This window comes from Triturus cristatus, chromosome 3_1, assembly GCF_964204655.1.
Source record: "Triturus cristatus chromosome 3_1, aTriCri1.1, whole genome shotgun sequence".
NCBI lineage: Eukaryota > Metazoa > Chordata > Amphibia > Caudata > Salamandridae > Triturus > Triturus cristatus.
In genome coordinates, this window is record NC_140583.1 from 307,461,921 (window position 1) to 307,479,920 (window position 18,000).

The 18,000-nt window shown below is 45.8% G+C and overlaps 1 protein-coding gene across 5 annotated transcripts in view; it reads left to right on the forward strand.

Annotated features, from left to right (window-relative positions):
• Nucleotides 1–18,000, forward strand: part of CSNK1G1 (casein kinase 1 gamma 1) — a 584,461-nt gene that overhangs the window by 288,798 nt on the left and 277,663 nt on the right. For all 5 annotated transcript variants that reach the window (XM_085643991.1, XM_085643993.1, XM_085643989.1 and 2 more), the window contains one exon: nt 134–566. In XM_085643991.1, the coding sequence (XP_085500117.1) occupies nt 386–566 (181 nt within the window). In that variant the 5' untranslated portion in view covers nt 134–385. The remainder of the gene's footprint in view (nt 1–133; nt 567–18,000) is intronic.

Consider the following 18,000-nt stretch of genomic DNA (forward strand, 5'->3'; position numbering starts at 1 on the left):
AAAAAAATTGCCTCTCATAATGCTTTATTCAACTCCTCTTCCCTTCATTGCTGGTTTTGCTATATTAACAAAGTTACATATGTATTTGTTTTGGATTTTATTGACTTATGTTTTTTTATTCCTTTCACTGTAGGTTACAAGAGATCCTCTCAGGAGTGCCTCTATGGACCTAGGGAGGTTTCAACATGGTGGAGAAAATGAACATGTGGGTCTGGTTTTAACAGCCGGTCAGACATTTCTATGACTGCTGCTGAGCATTTCACAGCGATCCTTTGGGATATTTATCAGAAACACTTTAATTTTCTTCTAGTCCCTCGTTGAAGGAGGGAGACTTTAAGTAAAAGACTCTGCCATTATTTGGGCAGAGCGGTTGTGCTGTTGGATCATGGACCATAGTAACAGGGATAAGGATGAACGGCCGCGGACAACAAAAGCAGTGCCCTCACGGAGTGGCCATAGCACTCGGCCATCCAGCTCCACGACATCTTCCGGTGTTCTTATGGTGGGACCCAACTTCAGGGTTGGCAAGAAGATAGGATGTGGGAACTTCGGAGAGCTGCGACTAGGTAACAAGAGCATGGCAGTATGAGTGCATGGGATTTAATCCTGCGGCCAGAACATAATTATACTGTTTTTTTGGTTTCTTGTGGAGAGAATCTAGGATAAGCAAGCGTATAAGGTTTCTCTTATAACATGGTGCGGGGAGTGGATAAATCTTCCTTCTTGTGGTTTCATTGATTTACAGAATTTGCAGGTGTGATAGCACAAATATACACATCATGCTATGCAGTTTCTTCGATCTTTCATTGCTTTGCCACTCTCTGCACCCAGAAAACCATACCTACAGTTTCTATGGTGCACCTTTCATTAATAATTTTTATTTTATCTTGTTGTCAGTCTGCTGATCCCAAACGGTTAATGTGGGTTATCTCTTTGTATCCTTAAAATGTATAGCATAATCACACTTCCTGAGTGAGACATGGTGTTGGATGGAGTGTCTAACGTGAAGACATCTGCTTGTAATGTTATAAGAAACTATTTCTCATTATTTTCTTTGAGCCTGGTCACCAAGATGTGCGGAAAGACAATATTTTATTTTGAAGGACTACTGTGCTACTTAGACTGATTATTAGTAATCACTGCTAATTGTCTGCTTTTTCAAGTGAAAGTTGAGTTACTTTGTCTTCTTCCAAATTGATTTTTTCTGATTGATGCTTCTAACCACAGATTGCTCACCTTGAGCATTTCCCCAGGTGCAAACTGGATCCAGATGATTTTTTCGGTATAGCTCCAACATGCCAGCAAGTGGCGGCATGCAGCTTCACGTAGGCTCCACTCAACACTGAAAGGGATGGCTGGAGTCGCCTATTGGCACTACCCAAGCAGAGAAGTTACAAGGATGCCAGGGTGTGTCCCTTGGTCTCACTCCCAATCCCCTATCTAGGAGCTGATTCCGATGCACCCCGAATTTCAAGGTTTATTGATGACGCCACACAGATCGAGGCATTTATAAGAATGTCATGCTCCACATCTTTGGCATCCTACCAGCTCACTTCTGTTAATACTGACGATAGGCTCAGCTCCATTCTCTGTCTATAATGAGGATTTGATTGTCTATAGTATAGTATACTTATGTAGTTGATCAGTATTTGATCTAATTTTATCAAGGCACCGCTAGGCCGTATGTTATTGAAGGTATTAGTTTAGCCTAAATACCAGATATCGTAGGAACTATGGCACCAGCTCCATATTGGCTTGCAAAATGTTTGACACCCCTGCTATATATCTGTATTTGATGGCATGTTTAGTAATATGTTGAGTCCAGTTTGAATCTTCTTGTAATTCAACATGATGATACAAATAATTCTTTACGGTCTATTTTGTGTTAATCAACCAATTATAGCTCAGGTGTGAATTACCGAAGCTCATAATTTTAGTTCTGTCACAGTAAACATTCAAATTGTTAAGGTTATAGAATTTTAGGCATTGAAGACCTAATGGGATCTTTGAGAATAACACCAGGCTATATGCCTTTGGCAAAAATCATTGCATGGCCAAGTTTCAGAACGTGTCCATTATTACTATTATTTAGAGTTTCCTGAAGAACAGCAACATAAACGGGGGGGAAAAAAGCTGGGCTAGTGTGCATTCTTGTTTTAGTTCATTAGATGTTTGAATTCTGGGTGTCAGACCTCTTCCATCGCTCAATTTAACTTTGGTGTATAAATGCATGTAAGTTGTATGAAAGCTTCATCTATTCCACAGCTAGCCAATTTATACCAACATTTTTTACGGTCAACCATGTCGAGTGTTGGAATAATCTATGAAGCAAGCATAAAGTTTTCGTGTCTTTTTTGTTTAAACGTTATTAGCAAGACAGTAGCTGGCAACAATATTGTCCATGGTTGAACAACCAGCTCTAAAACCTATTTGGTGGAATTAAATGTATTTTCCTGTTGCTTATTCTGCTACTTATTTATGTAACAGTTTCAAGAAGATATTGTTCATCGTAGCCAACAGAGTTATCATGCAATAGCTGTTGGTTTCCAATTTCAACCCTCGTTTATAAATCAGTTGAATGATAGAGCCTTTCCAAGATTCCTTAACTATGTGTGTATGAAGAATGGTGTTCAATACAGCAGTCAAAAGGACAGCCCAGCACGTTTTACTTTTTTTATGATGCTGGTCAAAATGTAATTTGGGTCAGAGGCACAGTGTTTTTGCCTCTGTGATTATACCTCTAATTACTTCCAAAATGGTGCCATGAATCTTCTTTGTATACTTTTCTTTTTGTGACTTTGAGCACTAGGGCCATACAGTTGAAGTATTTGTTATTTATGTGATATTCCCCTTCACATTATGCTTTTGACTGCCAGATTCTCAGACCGAAACGTAACCAAGTTCTTACTATAGATAGATTCCTAAAGTTCAGTTCATAGATGCAGTTATTGTTGTAGCTGTCTCACAAATAATTGATCTCTTTAAGTCCTCTTTTTAGTGAGTGTATCTCTTGGTATAAGATTTGACTATTGAGCAATCATAATGCCTTTCTTAATTTTTGTTATGTTCGCTTTGTTTTGGATAGGCCGGTTTTAGCAGGGTTAAGATTCATCTCTCATGTTTGGACTCCTGTAAGCAGTAGAGAGGAAAACAAAAGCTGTTTTGCAAAAGAGGGTCCAATTCGTACACCCGAAGTTTAGAATTAATATTGTACATATAGTTGATATATTTGATTTAATAAAGGGCTATTCCCATAGATCATCAATTTTGACAGGAAGCTTACAATTTGAATTAACTGTTTTTATAGAGCTCAGTGTAAGGTTTGCATTATCTGAGTGTTTCCTGGGGCAAAATTCTTTGTGCATCCGTTTTAAGGTAATTATTTATTATTATTATTTTTATTTATATGGCGCACGAATCATCCCCAAGGGGATCTCTCGGCGCCTGGGCGCAGGCTTCTGCAGCGAAATGTATCCGTTAAATAGCCAGGTTTTTAAGTGCTTCTTAAAAATAGTTAACGAGGGGCAGGAGCGCAGTTCTAGAGGCAATGAATGCCAATGTTTCGGAGCCAGATAGGAAAAGGCAAGGCCCCCTATCTTTACTTTTTCTATTTTCGGCACTAAGAGAAGCTTTCTGCTGCTAGACCTTAAGAGTCGCGATGGTATGTACCATTCCAGATTTTTCAAGAGGTATTGAGGTCCCTGTCCATGGAGTGCCTTGAATACTAAGCACAGAAGTTTAAAAAGTGCCCTTTTTCTAATGGGCAGCCAATGAAGCTCTTTTAGTAGTGGCAAGGATGCCGTCCGCGGGGGTTTGTTTAAGGCTAAGCGGGCGGCCGTGTTTTGCACGACTTGTAGCCTGGAAAGTGGGTCTTTCCTTGACCCCACCAGGAGGGCATTCCCATAATCCAGTCTGCTTACCAGAAGGGCCTGGATCAGAGCCCTTCTGGCGGAGATAGGAATCCACGGGAAGACCTTCCTTAACATGCGCATTAGTCCGAAACATTTACCCAAGAGGGTTTTGATCTGTTCTTCCATGGATAGATTGTTATCCATTAAGATACCTAGGTTTGTTACCCCTTTTTTGGGGAGGGGAGCTGTTCCTAATTCCTCTGGCCACCACTCATCTGTCCAAATCTCTGCTTCTTTGCCAAACAATAAGATCTCCGATATGTTGGAATTCAGCTGCTGATAGTTGTTTTTCATCCATTTGGAGATTTTCATCATGCAGCTCTTAAATCTGTCTCTGGTCACCATGGGGTCCTTCTCTATGGGAATAATCACCTGAGTGTCATCAGCATAGGAGATGGTTTGGAACCCACAAGATTTTATAATGGTGGCCAGGGACGACACATAGATATTGAACAGGGTGGGGCTTAAAATAGAGCCCTGAGGAACCCCCTTATCCACCGCCGAGGTCTGCGAGACAAATGAATCCAGTTGAACACATTGCGATCTATCCGATGATAAACTCTGCAGCCACTCTAATGCCCTTCCAGTGACACCACTCTCTCGCAGTCTATCCAACAGGCTTCTGTGAGAGATGGTGTCAAAGGCTGCTGACAGATCAAGAAGGACCAGTACCACCGAGGTCTCTTCGTCCAGCAGCATTCTGATGGTGTCAGTTAGTTGTGGTTCATGATCACTTGCCTTTCTTTTCCCAGTCATAAAATCTTGAACTTTAGCAAAGTCAATAATATGTATGAGCGTGTAGTCAATAGTTTTACTTTCGCTCCTCATGTTAAATGTAGCTTGAGTTGGATGGTCTGCTGAGAACCTCCCATTTAAAATGCGAAACATGAGATCATAAATGAAGGTTATAATCTGTTAGTTGAGTTGTAGTTGAGTTGTTAGTTGAGTTACTTGAGTGGATAAGCACTTTATTTTGGGAATGTGATAAAAGGCATCTTTCACATCAGGGCTCGAAAAATCTCACATTGTCGAGGACAAGCTATTTTTAGGGGCTACTGCCTTTTCTGGTGAATTGAAAATCCTCTTCTCTTTAGTCACAGAATAAAAAGTAAATGTAGGAAGGCATCTGACTTTTTGACCTCTGTCTCTGAAAGCAGAGCAAATGTGACGAGATCAGATTTAAGGCATCTTTATTGCTCACAAAATGAAAAAGCAATAAAAATGCCTTTAAATCTTATCTTGTCACATTTGCTGGCTTTTAGATACAAATCAAAAGTCAGTTTGTCTTCCTACATTTAGTTTTCTTTCTGTGACTAAAGTTAAGATTTTGTAAAGTACTGTGAGAACTGAACTGTAGAAAGGCTGTAAAATGTTAGGCTTTTTTCAAATACAACACTGAAATAGCTAAGTGAACTATTCAGTCATTTCATACATATTTCGCTAGTTATGGAGACCCATTTTTGTAATTCTGTGGTGAAAAAGAAATATTTTTATAGGATCAAAGCAAATAAGAACAATTTAGTTGGTGATGTGCAAATTTTAAATGTTGGCTGAAACCCAATTTCCAAACATTGTTTGTGCTGTTATCAGTAAAACTACATGTTCGTGGGAAAGTTTTGTGGGCATTTCAATGGAAAATATGCTGCCTATAAATGACAGTGCACTACCACATCATGCTTTGGTAATATATTTATGAAAAGTGAGTTTTCAAACATGAACTGGGAATTATTACTGCTCCTGCCCAGATGATAATGCTATTAGTAAACTAAGGCAAGCCAGGGATCATGTGTACCCTATATATTGTCTTGATTCTTGTTATACAGAAAGCAAACATTTAAATAAAGAGTTTTTGTATTGCTGAAATTGTGAACTTGCATATTTGAAGGTGCTCTCTTATGTGATAATAAGGAAAAAGGCAGCTCCATAAGACTAAATATTTGCCTAGAATCACTCAATTTGTGACCAGTTCACATGCCAAGTATATTACAGTTAGGTTGAGTAAATTATTAAAGTTACTAGACCTGAATCTCTAGTAACATTTTATGATTTTTCGAGCCCTGCACATTATCAAAAGCAGATGCTTGTAAAAGATTAACCCTGAAGTCACCAGTGATGATTAGTGGTGCATGAGATGTTTTTGATTAGTCTTTTGAGGGTTTTTAGTACAGGAGGGAATCTCATTTGATCCTTCAATAGTTGAGGCGCGATGTAAATGCGGAGTATCAACAGTTTGGATTTGTCTGGCAACTCAATAAGAATAGTTAATACATGTGTAGTTTTAGAACTTTCTTCAGTTTTTTTTGTATTGAGAGTAAGCCAACCCCTTCTGTTCTTGACATAAATGAATTCATAAACTTCATAATTAGAAATTCAGCTAAAGTCCCTTCTCCAGGTTTCATGAAGGCAAATAATTTGGTACAAGGCAAAAAAATGTATCCAATCAAGTCCACTGCATTTAAGTTTGCAATACAGGCATCTATATTCCATTAAGATCTGAAATGCATGCTGTATCTTATAGTTAGGACTTGCCCTATTAGGAATTTTTTATTTCTTTGTTATAATTGTTACTACTATGATGGAATAGTAGGTCTTTATTAGCTTCTTGGCCGAAAATGGCTGTTTTACTGATAGATTTGAAGTTCAGTTATTCATATAAAGTTTTACGTTGTCAAATTGAATCAGGAGTCAGGGCCTTTACAGTTTCTTAGTGATATACCTTTTTTTGTTCAAATTTATTTATATGTGTACTTGGTTACTTTGGTATCCAAGGATAATATTCCTGGTTTCTATCCCATATTGTAATAATTCATGTACTCAGTTCCATATATATTTGGGCTATGCATCTAAGGACCAGGTGGTATGCGTAAATATTTTGCTTGTTTCACGGTTCTCAATAAACATAACTGTTGAGTTCAATTGATTTTAAAGTTTTAAAGTCAGTGAATTCCTGGAACAGCTTGGTGATATTTTGCATGTTTAAGATATCATTACAACCTTGACAAGGGCACAAAGTCAAATTCAAGAGAGAGATTTTGAGTGTATGTAATGACTCATTGAATAGTTGACAGATCTGGGTTTTCATGGTGTAGTGAGTTGGCAATCTCTCATGAACGTAGAAGTTTGTCCGTCACAAAGTTAGTTGCCTCAGGTGCAAAGTTTTGCGTGCTTTGATTGTAGAGATGAGAGGTGATCCTGTGTGGACCAACTGTGAGTGATGACGAATTGTCAGTGGATTTGTCTGACAGATCTGGCAATGTTTTCCTAATAGTTAAATACATTGTGCAATGTTTTTTAGGGTAGCAATGTATCATAAGCTTTGAAGAATTGCTGGTCCTGCCTAATTTAGGTGTATTATTTACCCCCATCGTATGAATTAAACTCTGTAGCTGCTACCATCGTTAAGGTAGGATATGTTTCTTCCAAAATATTTTTTTTTCTTGAAATTTGTTTGTTTCTTTATTATCAAAAATAGGAAAATGTTTGTGTTTTGAAGTGCTCTCAGACGAGGTCGGTTTGCTTATTGGCAATTTTTTTTCCTGTTTAATTTACTTAGTTTCTTTAGTTTCCTTTTACTTATATACTATTGAAAGCCTTCTATTGGTTCCAGGTTGTTCGTATTTGTGTTTCCTGCCATTACCATAGATGAAGAGTCAGTAATGTTGGATGATAAATTTGATGTGTCTAAGGTGACACTGCTCCTCAGTGTTTAAATTGGGTTAAATAAGGGGTGCTGGAGGGACTGTCTTTAGGTTTGGTTCAACTACAGATAAAGTTGGAGTAAAATCTGAATTCGAAAAATTAAAAGAAGTTAAGATGACATTCGCAGAGAAGCCTGGCTGTTTGTGACTGTCCTTAGACCTTTGTTTGTTGTAATCCTTACTTTTAGGAAGCTCCCTACTACACTGACTGAGGTTAATAAAATAATCAATGCGAAGATTATTTTGGATTTTATTTTCTACTTGGACATGAATATTTGTTGAAGTCATATTTTGCTTAGGATCATTCTGTTGCAATGGGTTTTGGGATGGGAACTTGATTGTTTATTAGGACTGTTTAATTACATAATGCTTTTGAGATCTTGGGTAAGTTGCTTCTTATTGCCCTCATTGCTGCTAGAACAAGGTAAGTGAGAGGCGTATCCTGTGTGTTTAATTGAGCAGAGGGTCAGGCAGTTTATTAAGTGTTGTCAAGTTTCTTGTTGTGTTGTCAATAGCTGTTCCAGGAATTTTGAACATTATCAAATCCAGCTCTTTTAAGAATGATTAATCTCAAAGGTATCATGCAGAATGGATGGTGTAGACTTTACATCAATTTCCTCCCTGCGATATATTGACTCAGTCATTTTTACTTTCTACTTGTTGCTCTTCTAACGTTGCCATAAATGTAGACACAGCTACAGTGGTGTTAATCTGTGCAGTATTTGTCATCAAGTTCTTGTTTGGTATAACAAAAGTGGAGCCAGATTTTGTATAGGCTCAGTAATGTGAGTAGTATCATTGGTAACTGAAGCTGATTGAAGACAGTCCAAACAGCATTTTTGTTAAAGTTTTGTTTACTTTTGTCCATTAGAGATGTTGAATTGACTGGAGGGTTATAAAGAGAGGTAGTTGCAGCCCTGCTTTCACGCTAGCAAATGTTCAGTGATTGTAGAGCTGTGCAACTAGAGGACTTGATCATACAGTTTCTATATTATCCATGTGGTCAGTGTTTCGGGATCGGGTAAGCATAGTTGTATGGAGGCAGCATAGTGTGTTTTGGTTAATTGCTTGATTATGAAAAAAGGGCAATAGTGATTCTCCAAATAGTATGCCAAGAGAATCTGAATTTCATTAAAGACATGGAGGCTACCATTATGCATTATTCCCTTAATGCCACTCTACGCAGCACTTGAAAGAACATTATGTAATAAAACAATAGCAATCTAGAATAGTACATCCATACATTATGAGTAGTCTATGCAGTGAACAATCTTCCTCTTTAAAACGCAAAGCTTGTTCATTCCTTTCTTGTTAAACGATAAGTGAGCAATGGTGTAACTTCTTACAGCAACTGTGTAATTTGTTACAGGAACTGTGCCATTAAACATTATCTGAAAAGACTAAGAATTGTTAGTCTCAATCTAAACAAAGCTTTCAATAAAACTTTAAAATGCAAAGAAAATCACTAACGCACACAAATTTATCAATTTCTAAATACTTTCTTTACCAATTTTCTTTTCTTTACATTTAAACAAGAAAAAATCTCACCAGATTAGAATGGGAGGGGGAAATAATGTTAGCCTCCGTGTCTTTAATGAAATTTAGATTCTCTTGGCATTTTATTTGGAGAATCGCTATTTCATTACAAAACCGGAGACTACCATTATCCATGTTGGTAGCCCTTTAATACCTTATCAGACATGTGTTCAGCTGGCATTGACCCAATCTGTTCTCATAATATCTTCCAGACTTCCACCTCTCCAGAGGTTTGAGTAGCCAAAGAGAATGAGCGTGAACATTTTGCAAATTAACACCAGTCTGCTGCATGGAACATTTTCCCCCCATCTTGTGATAGAAACTGTGGTAACTCTTTAAAAGATTTCAGAAATGAAAGCAAAAATTGGTCAACACCATCGGGTCGAAAATCTCATTTGTGAATCGTCTTCTCTCATGCAGTCAACTACATACATTTCTATGTCGGGACCGGAGGTGAGGATTATGCTATTCTTTCTCCACTTTATTGAATAGCAGCCATTCAAAGTCAAGTAAACAAACTACTATTCCCATGAAACATCGGGAATAACACAAGTAAAAAATGATAGTGTCCATGGGCAGAAAGTCCCTTTTTCATGCACCAATCACTGGGCTCTACGGTGTTGACAGTGCTGTCACTGTCCATTCCCCCTCTTTCTTCACTGCTTGCAGCCAGATAAGTCCTGTTTTACCTCACTCTGACTTATGCTTTTTGTGACGGGTTATACTTATTGTGACTGTTTCCATACATTTGGTGGTTATTAGTGCTGTCTTTCACGCGCGTTCTTGTGCCTGCTTGGACTGGGATTTGCTTGTTTTTTTTTTTCCTCAGGCACTTATTCGGCATCGCGCGCCGGCTGTGGCTTTCGCGTGCTTCGCCTTAATTGCTCTGTATTTGATGCAGCATTTGTGGTTCCTTTTTAAGAGTCAGCCGCTACTCTGCTAACTCGCGTTCGTCCGTGGGAGTGGTTTTCTCTCCTTAACGGCTGCGCCACGGTGCAGCTTGTGGCGTACTCCGGCCGCTAGAGGTCGACTTGTGTCCTCGGCTCGGTGGGTGTTCCTGGGATTCCGCGCTGCAATCTCGGATCGCACCGCCGCGCCTGAGCCTGCCTTTACAGCTCTTGTTGTCTGTTTCTGCCATTGGGCAGCTTCTTTGTTATTTACGCCCCCTTTGAACACCCACTGGGTCAGTCCTGTCGTTACACAGCGAGTTTGGAGATTTTATTCCGCCTGGGGGTCCGTATTTCTAGGCCTTGTAACTCTCTTCCCAGAGTCTGTACTGCAGGTAAAACCTGCTGGGGCCCTTAAGGCATGCTGCCCTTCATATCTTTGGCACCAGGGCTGTTTGGGTCCCAGGGCTTGGCCCTTCTAACGCGAGCACTGCTCGCAACAAGTGTAGGCTGTCACCCAGCCCCCCTTAGCCTGAGGTAATCCCTCTCTTTATTTTACCCCACTTACCTGAGTTGTCAGTCTCCTGGTCCTAATGGACTCCTACCAGCACAATACTTACCACGATGACCAGTGGGAGGAGGACCCACTAACGGCACTTCAGTGGGATGATTACTTTTATGATGCGGTAGACGCATCCATCTATAAAGCGGTGGAGCAGGCTATAGTGCCTCTAGAGGAACACCTCTCCCGCGGGATTGAACAGGCCTGCGATAAGCTGACCAGGGACGCTCAGGCCATCCTGGCCTCCCCGCCACTCAGTGGACCTCCCGCTGATCCTCAGCCCCCTCCAGCCAAGTGGCTCAAAGAGGCGGGGGTTGATGTGGACGCCTTTGACCACCTTAAACAGGCTTTTCTGGCAAGAAATGCTCCTCCAGTGTCACCCACTACCCCGGGGGATAATGCTACAGGGGATGATGATGCCGCTGGTCCGTCTCGTCCCTGGCGTCCTGCACGCCCTGCGCCTGATCCAGCTTCTCCGAACATCTGCGCAGACATGTTGGACCCGATGATATCTTGCACCGCAGGCCGTCTGAGAAGGTCGCCCAATAGGTCCCCAGCCGCATCCGCCGGCCGTTAGAGGCTACAGCTCGCAGCTGTCTCAGAGCGGAGTGCACGCGCCCCTCTTCGTAAGAAAAAGTAGCGGCCACTCCTGAAATTGACCCTCGCATGGTGACATTTTTACAGAAGTTCGTGAAAGACCCTAAAAAGGGTATTGACAGATCTTGGCGTGCTTGCCAAGACAAGCTTTTAGACGCCCTAGGCCCCATTACAAAACTTCTTGATATGGCAGAGGAAGCCAAGTCATCTGGATCCCTCATATCCATGGAAAACCTCTCTGCTTGGGCCCAACGCGTTGTGGTGTTCCTTGGCAATGCCAATTGTGCAATTTCGACGGAACGGCGCAGGTGCCTGTTAATTAAAGTAGACCCCAAACTTGGGCACCTGGCCGACTCCGAAGCTGGTCCCTTTGCCAAGGGCGGCCTTTTCGGAGAGCCGTTTATGAAAGAGCTTGGGCATTTTGTGAACACGTTTATGTCCTTAGACGGGGCCAGTCTTCCATTAGGAAGGTGTTTTGCCCTCTCGTTTTCCGATGGGCTGGACGAGGTAGGGGCCGCTGGTCCGGCCGGCCAAATCAACAAGCCGGGCAGTATCAGGATCAGGCCAGGTTCGGTAATTTCTACCCGACAAGAGGACGTCGTGGGAATAACAGAGGTGGTGGCGCCTCCAGCTCGTCCGGTGAGTGTTCTCCCTTCTTCCCTTCTAAAAGTGGGGCGCCGTCTTGCGCATTTTTTCCAGGCCTGGACTTCTGTCACGGGGGACGTCTGGGTTCTGTAAACTGTTCGAGGTTTTCACATAGTTTCACTGGGAACCCTCGCAACCGGTTCCGCTGCATCCCCTCTCCTTCTCGTCGGCAGGCGCCGCGTTGGTCGACCAGGATGTCCGGTCCCTCCTGGACAAGGGCGCCATCGTGGAGACCTCTCTTCACCCCAGAGGTTTTGTCAGCAATATCTTTTTAGTGGACAAAATGGACGGGGGCCAGAGGCCCGTCATCAACCTGCGCGAGTTCAACGAGTGGCTGGTTTACCACCAGTTCAAGATGGAGGGGATCCATCTTCTTCGCGACCTTCTCAGGCCCAACAACTGGATGGCGCGTCTCGATCTCAACGACGCCTACTTTTCTATACCCATAATTCCCCCTTATCTGCGGTTTCTACAGTTCCCTTGGTGGGACAGAATGTATGACTTTGACACTCCCCTTCGGCCTGTCCTCCGCCCCTTGGTGCTTCGCCAAGGTCCTCCATCCAGTGATCGAACGTCGGGTATGAGGCTTATCGTCTACCTGGACGACATTCTGCTGATGGCTTTATGCCTCGACACTCGAACTCGTCCGCTTCAGATGGCGGTCGACCTACTTCAGAGCCTGGGCTTCGTAATCAACGAAGCGAAGTCCACCCTCGTCCCAGCTCAGAAGGTGGTTTTCGATCGATTCTGTGGAAGCTACTCTCAGCCTCCTGTCTCCGGAAAATGACGAAGATCCGTCACGAGATCCGGGGAACTCTCGTTCAACCCCAGCGACCCTTGACCCTGCTAGGTAGGTCGCACCCTCCCCCCCCCCCCCCCCCCCGCACCGCACCACCTGTGTGTCCTTGCCCCAGCTGTCGCTGCTGAGGAATTTCGATGCCCTCCTCCACCCGCAGGCTACCACCTGCGCCTCATCCCTGGTGGCCAGTGATAGGCCGTAGGTTTGTATCACCTTCTCTATCTTATTGCATTGCCTTTATTCTTTTTTGGTGTCAGTGACTGCTCTTGTCTGTCTTCCCCCGGTGCCTGTACTTGGTCTGTGCCCTCTTTTTCCTTCTGTTTCCCTCGCTGTCCCTGTGTTTCTCTGCCCGTTTTTGCCTTCTGTTCCCTTCGTTGCCCTGTAATTTTGTGCCCGCTTTTGCCTTCTGCTCCCTTTGTCGCTCCCGCCACTGCGTCCCCGCCTTCTTGACCGCACATTCGCTGATCCTGCCCTGCCTCCCGCCTCACAGCTGCTCCTCCCGACCACCTCCCCATATATATGGCGGCCGCGCCTAAGGCAAGCCCGCCTGCGCCCGTCCGTGCCTGGACCACGCCCAGCGCCAGAACCCCTGGTCCCCGCGCCCGTCTCGATGACTACCGCCGCTACGATGCCAGCACACTCCACGCTCTCAACTCCGGACGGACCCACACCTGCTTCAAAGCCGCCCCAAAACGCACACAAGGTCCCTTCACCTGCTGGAACTGCAGCTATACCAGCCTCACGAGCCGCCGAACTTCCCGCCAAGAAAGGCCACAATCCCCTCCGATGCATTCTACTGAACACCCTCTCCGCACGCTAACATGCTGTCGAGCTCTGGGACCTGCTCGACACTTCATCCCCGGACGTCGCCTTCCTGACAGAGACCTGGATGAACAACTCCTCCACACCCGACATCACCATTGCCATCCCAGATGGTTACAAGATCACCCGCAGAGACTGCCCCAACGGGACGGAGGAGGAATCGTTATCGTCCACAACAGCATCAGGGTCTCGACCAGCACCGAAGACACTCTCAGCACCCCGAACACATGCATTTCCAGATCCACACAGACCCCAACTCCACCCTCAGAGGCACCCTCGTCTACAGACCCCCCGGACCCCGACTCCAGTTAAGTGACTCCATCACCGACTTCATCAGCTTGCACGCCCTGACTTCCACCGACTACATCCTCCAGGGCCAACGTGAGCCTCGATTTACACCATCAAGACCATGAGCACAATCCACTCCGACTCCCCGTCAGACCCTTTCCCGCACCACATCTTCAACAAAGCCAGCAGCTCCATCGCACCCCATCTGCGCAACGTCATCAATCTCTCCCTCGAGACCGCGACCTTCCCGGAGAGCTGGATACACGCCGAGATCAACGCCCTACTCAAAAAACCCAAGGCGGTACCAAGAGACCTCAAGAACTTCCGGCCCATCTCTCTGCTTCCGTTCCCGGCCAAGGTCATCGAGAAGATAGTCAACAGACAGCTAACCCGATACCTTGAAGAAAACAGAATTCTGAACCCTTCCCAGTCAGGGTTCCGCAGCAACCACTGCACCGAGACTGCCCTCATCGGCGCCACCGACTACATCAGGACCCTGCTGGACAGCGGTGAGACCGCGGCCCTCATCCTCCTGGACCTCTCCGCCGCCTTCGAAACAGTCTGCCACCGCACAAAACGCGCACGCCTCCACGCCGTGGGGATCCGAGACAAGGCTATGGAATGGATCACCTCCTTCCTCTTCGCCAAAAACTAGAGGGTCCGCCTCCCCCCACATCCCCCCCATTCTGATCCAAAGCTTCTGAGATCATCTGAGGTGTACCCCAGGGCTCTTCCCTCAGCCCGACACTGTTCAACATCTACATGGCCCGTTCGCAAACGTCACCCGACAGCACGACCTCAACATAATCTCCTACGCCGACGACACTCAACTGATCCTGTCCCTCACTAAGGACCCCATCACCGCCAAATCCAACCTTCACGAAGGAATGAAGGCTGTCGCCGACTGTATGAAGATCAGCTGACTGAAGCTGAACATGGACAAGATGGAGGTCCTCATCCTCTGCTCCAACCCTTCAGACTGGGACGACTCCTGGTGGCCGACGGCACTGGGGGCAGCCCCGACACCCACCGACCACGCATGCAACCTGGGAATCATCCTCGACTCAGCGCTCTCCATGACCAAGCAAATCAACGCCGTCTCCTCCTCCTGCTTCAACACCCTCCGCATGATCCGCAAGATCTGCAGGTGGATCCCGACAGACACAAGAACAGTCACCCAGACCCTCGTCAGCAGCAGACTCGACTACGGAAATGCCCTCTACGTGGGAGCACGGACCAAGCTCATCAAATGACTGCAACTCATCCAAAACGCCTCTCCACGACTAATCCTCAACGTACCAAGCCCCAGCCACATCACTCCCCACATTAGAAACCTGCACTGGCTCCCCGTCAACAAGAGGATATCCTTCAAGCTCCTCATCCACGCACACAAGGCACTCCACAAGACCCGCCCAGCCTATCTCAACAGACGACTTTCCTTCTACATCTCCAACCGCCAGCTCCGCTCCGCCGACCTCGCACTCTCCACCGTCCCTTGCATCCGGAGAACAACCGCCTGCGGAAGATCCAGGTGTTGGTGGCGAGGTGGGAGAAGGAACACCCTCCCACTGAGCCTACGACAGACCCAAGACCTGCTGACCTTCAGGAGGCTACTCAAGACCTGGCTGTTTGACCAGTAGCGGCCTCCCGGCCACCCTCCCAGCGCCTTGAGACCCTCACGGGTATGTAGTGCGCTCTACAAATGATTTATTGATTGAGCTGTCCCTCAGGCAGCTGGCCCGGCTCGTGGGTCTCTTCTCTGCCTCGATCCAAGCGATCTTCCCGGGCCCGCTCCACTACAGAGCCCTCCAGCGTCTCAAGTCCCACCATCTGCCTAAGGGCCTAGCCAGAAGGTGACCCTCTTGGTGGAGGCCAGGGAGGAACTCCAGTGGTGGCTAACTAATATGGAGGCATGGAATGGGCGAGCAATCTTCGGTTCCGCGCCTGATATAGTTATCGAGTCAGACGCCAGCAGATCCGGCTGGGGCGTGCGGTGTGGTGAGTTCACTACAGGAGGTGTGTGGTCTCCACAAGACCAACAGTTACACATCAACTGTCTAGAACTGTTGGCAGGATCGTTCGCGATCCAGTGCTGGACCAAGGACTCTGTCCGCTCCTGTGTCCTTCTCAAGATGGACAACATTTCGGCGGTCCGATACATCAACCACTTCGGGGGGCACGCGATCGAGAGCACACTCGGACTTGGCAGCGAACTTCTGGCAATACTGCCTGGACCATCACATTTCCGTGACAGTGGAATACCTGCTGGGTCAGGACAACCAGGTGGCCGACTTCCACTCCTGTCATTTTCACGATGTGAGTCTTGGTAAACTGCACCTGGGTGTCTTCGTGGATCTCCAGAATTTCTGGGGTCCGTTTTCAGTGGACTTGTTTGCTTCCCGTCTGGACCACCAACTTCCTTGATTCTTCAGTTGGTGGCCGGATCCCCTGGCAGCGCGTACGGACTCATTCCTCCAAGACTGGCAGAACGAAACTGGGTATGCCTTTCCCCCGTTCGCCATGTTAACAAGAGTCTCGGCCCAGGTTCGGCGCCAGAGAGCAGACGTGGTTCTCATCTTGCCAATCTGGGGGTCTCAAGTTTGGTTTCCAGTTCTTATGGAACTTTCTTGGGATTCTCCAATCCCACTCCCCCGTTTTCCAACCCTTCTTCTCAGTCCTGACAAGGTTCCTCACCCGTTAATCGAGCAGGGCTGTTTGTCCCCGATGGCGTGGCGAATTACAGGGGACGATGAGCGGTCCCAGGCCTTTCGGAAGCAGCTGAGGCGTTCATGTCCAAGGCCTGGGCTGATACTACCGTAAAGCGATACTGCTCTACCTGGTGAAGGTGGTATCGCTGGTGTGTGCGACGTGTCTCAATCCCGTGGTAACGGATGTGACCTCTATTCTAAATTTTCTGGCCTCCCTGGCGGAGGAAGGCTTGGCCTACAGAACTCTTAATACCTTCCGGTCTGCCATCTCAGCAGGTCATACTATGGTGGATGGCTCTCATGTGGGCGAACACCCTTTGGTTTGTCGGCTCCTTCGAGGGATACGTCTCTTTGCCTCCCGAGCCTCGGTACTCACAGCTCAGGGACGTCAACCAGGTTCTGAACTTACTTCTATCCTGGCAGCCGAACAGATTCCTCTCTAGGAAAGAGTTTTCGGCAAAGCTGGCTATGCTTCTTTGCCTTGTATCCTGCAGACGAGTTTCAGATGTTATAGCACTGGATGTCTCCAGCAGGATCTTCTCCCCCACGGGGGTTACCTTTACGATTCGAAGACGTACTAAGAGTCCATCTCGTACCCGGCTTTCCAGGACTCTCCAAAGCTGTGCGTGGTATCTTGCCTCAAGGCATATAAGGAAATGTCGGAGGAGTTCCGTCCCCCAGGAGAACAGTTACTCATTGCGCTCAAGAAACCCCATAAGGCGGTTTCCTCACCCACCATTACCCGCTGGGTAAGGTGGGTGATGCAAGAGGCTGGAATTGACGTCAGGATCTTCGGCGCCCACTCAGCAAGAGGGGCAATGACCTCAAAAGCTTTTACCTTGGGAGCTCGTCTGGAGGACATTCTGAATGCAGCAGATTGGTCCTCAGACTCCACCTTTAAACGGTTTTATTTCAAGCCAGTTATTGACATGGCTCATTTGGTGGTGAGCAAGCTTTAAACAAGCATAATCCTCGCCTCCGGTCCAGACATAGAATGAAAAATTTCCTAGCGATCGTAACAGAAAGTTTCAATTCTATTAAGGACTCTGAGGCGAGGATTATCCCACCAAGGGTACACTGTTCTCTGTAGTACCTTTCCCTCCCTCGTACTGGGGTAAGTAAGATGTTTCTTGCGTGTCTACCTCAATGATTGCAGTTCATGCATGTATATTTTGGTGCTGTTTTCCCTGCAGGCTAAACCTTAGCCATTGCTGTCGCTTACCTTCTATTTTGCTTTGCAGGGGAGTCTGGTAAACCAGATTCGTGATGCCTCCTGGCTGACCTTCAGCCATGAAAGAGGGGAAATGGACAGTGACGGAGGACTATCAACACCCTGGAGCCCTGCGATTGGTTCACGAGAAGGGGACTTTCTGCCCATGGAGACACTATCATTTTTACTTGTTATTCCCGATGTTTCATGGGAATAATAGTTTGTTTACTTGACTTTGAATGGCTGCTGTTCAACAAAGTGGAGAAAGAATAGCCTAATCCTCGCCTCAGAGTCCTTAATAGAATTGAAACAGTCCGTTACGACAGCTAGGAAATTT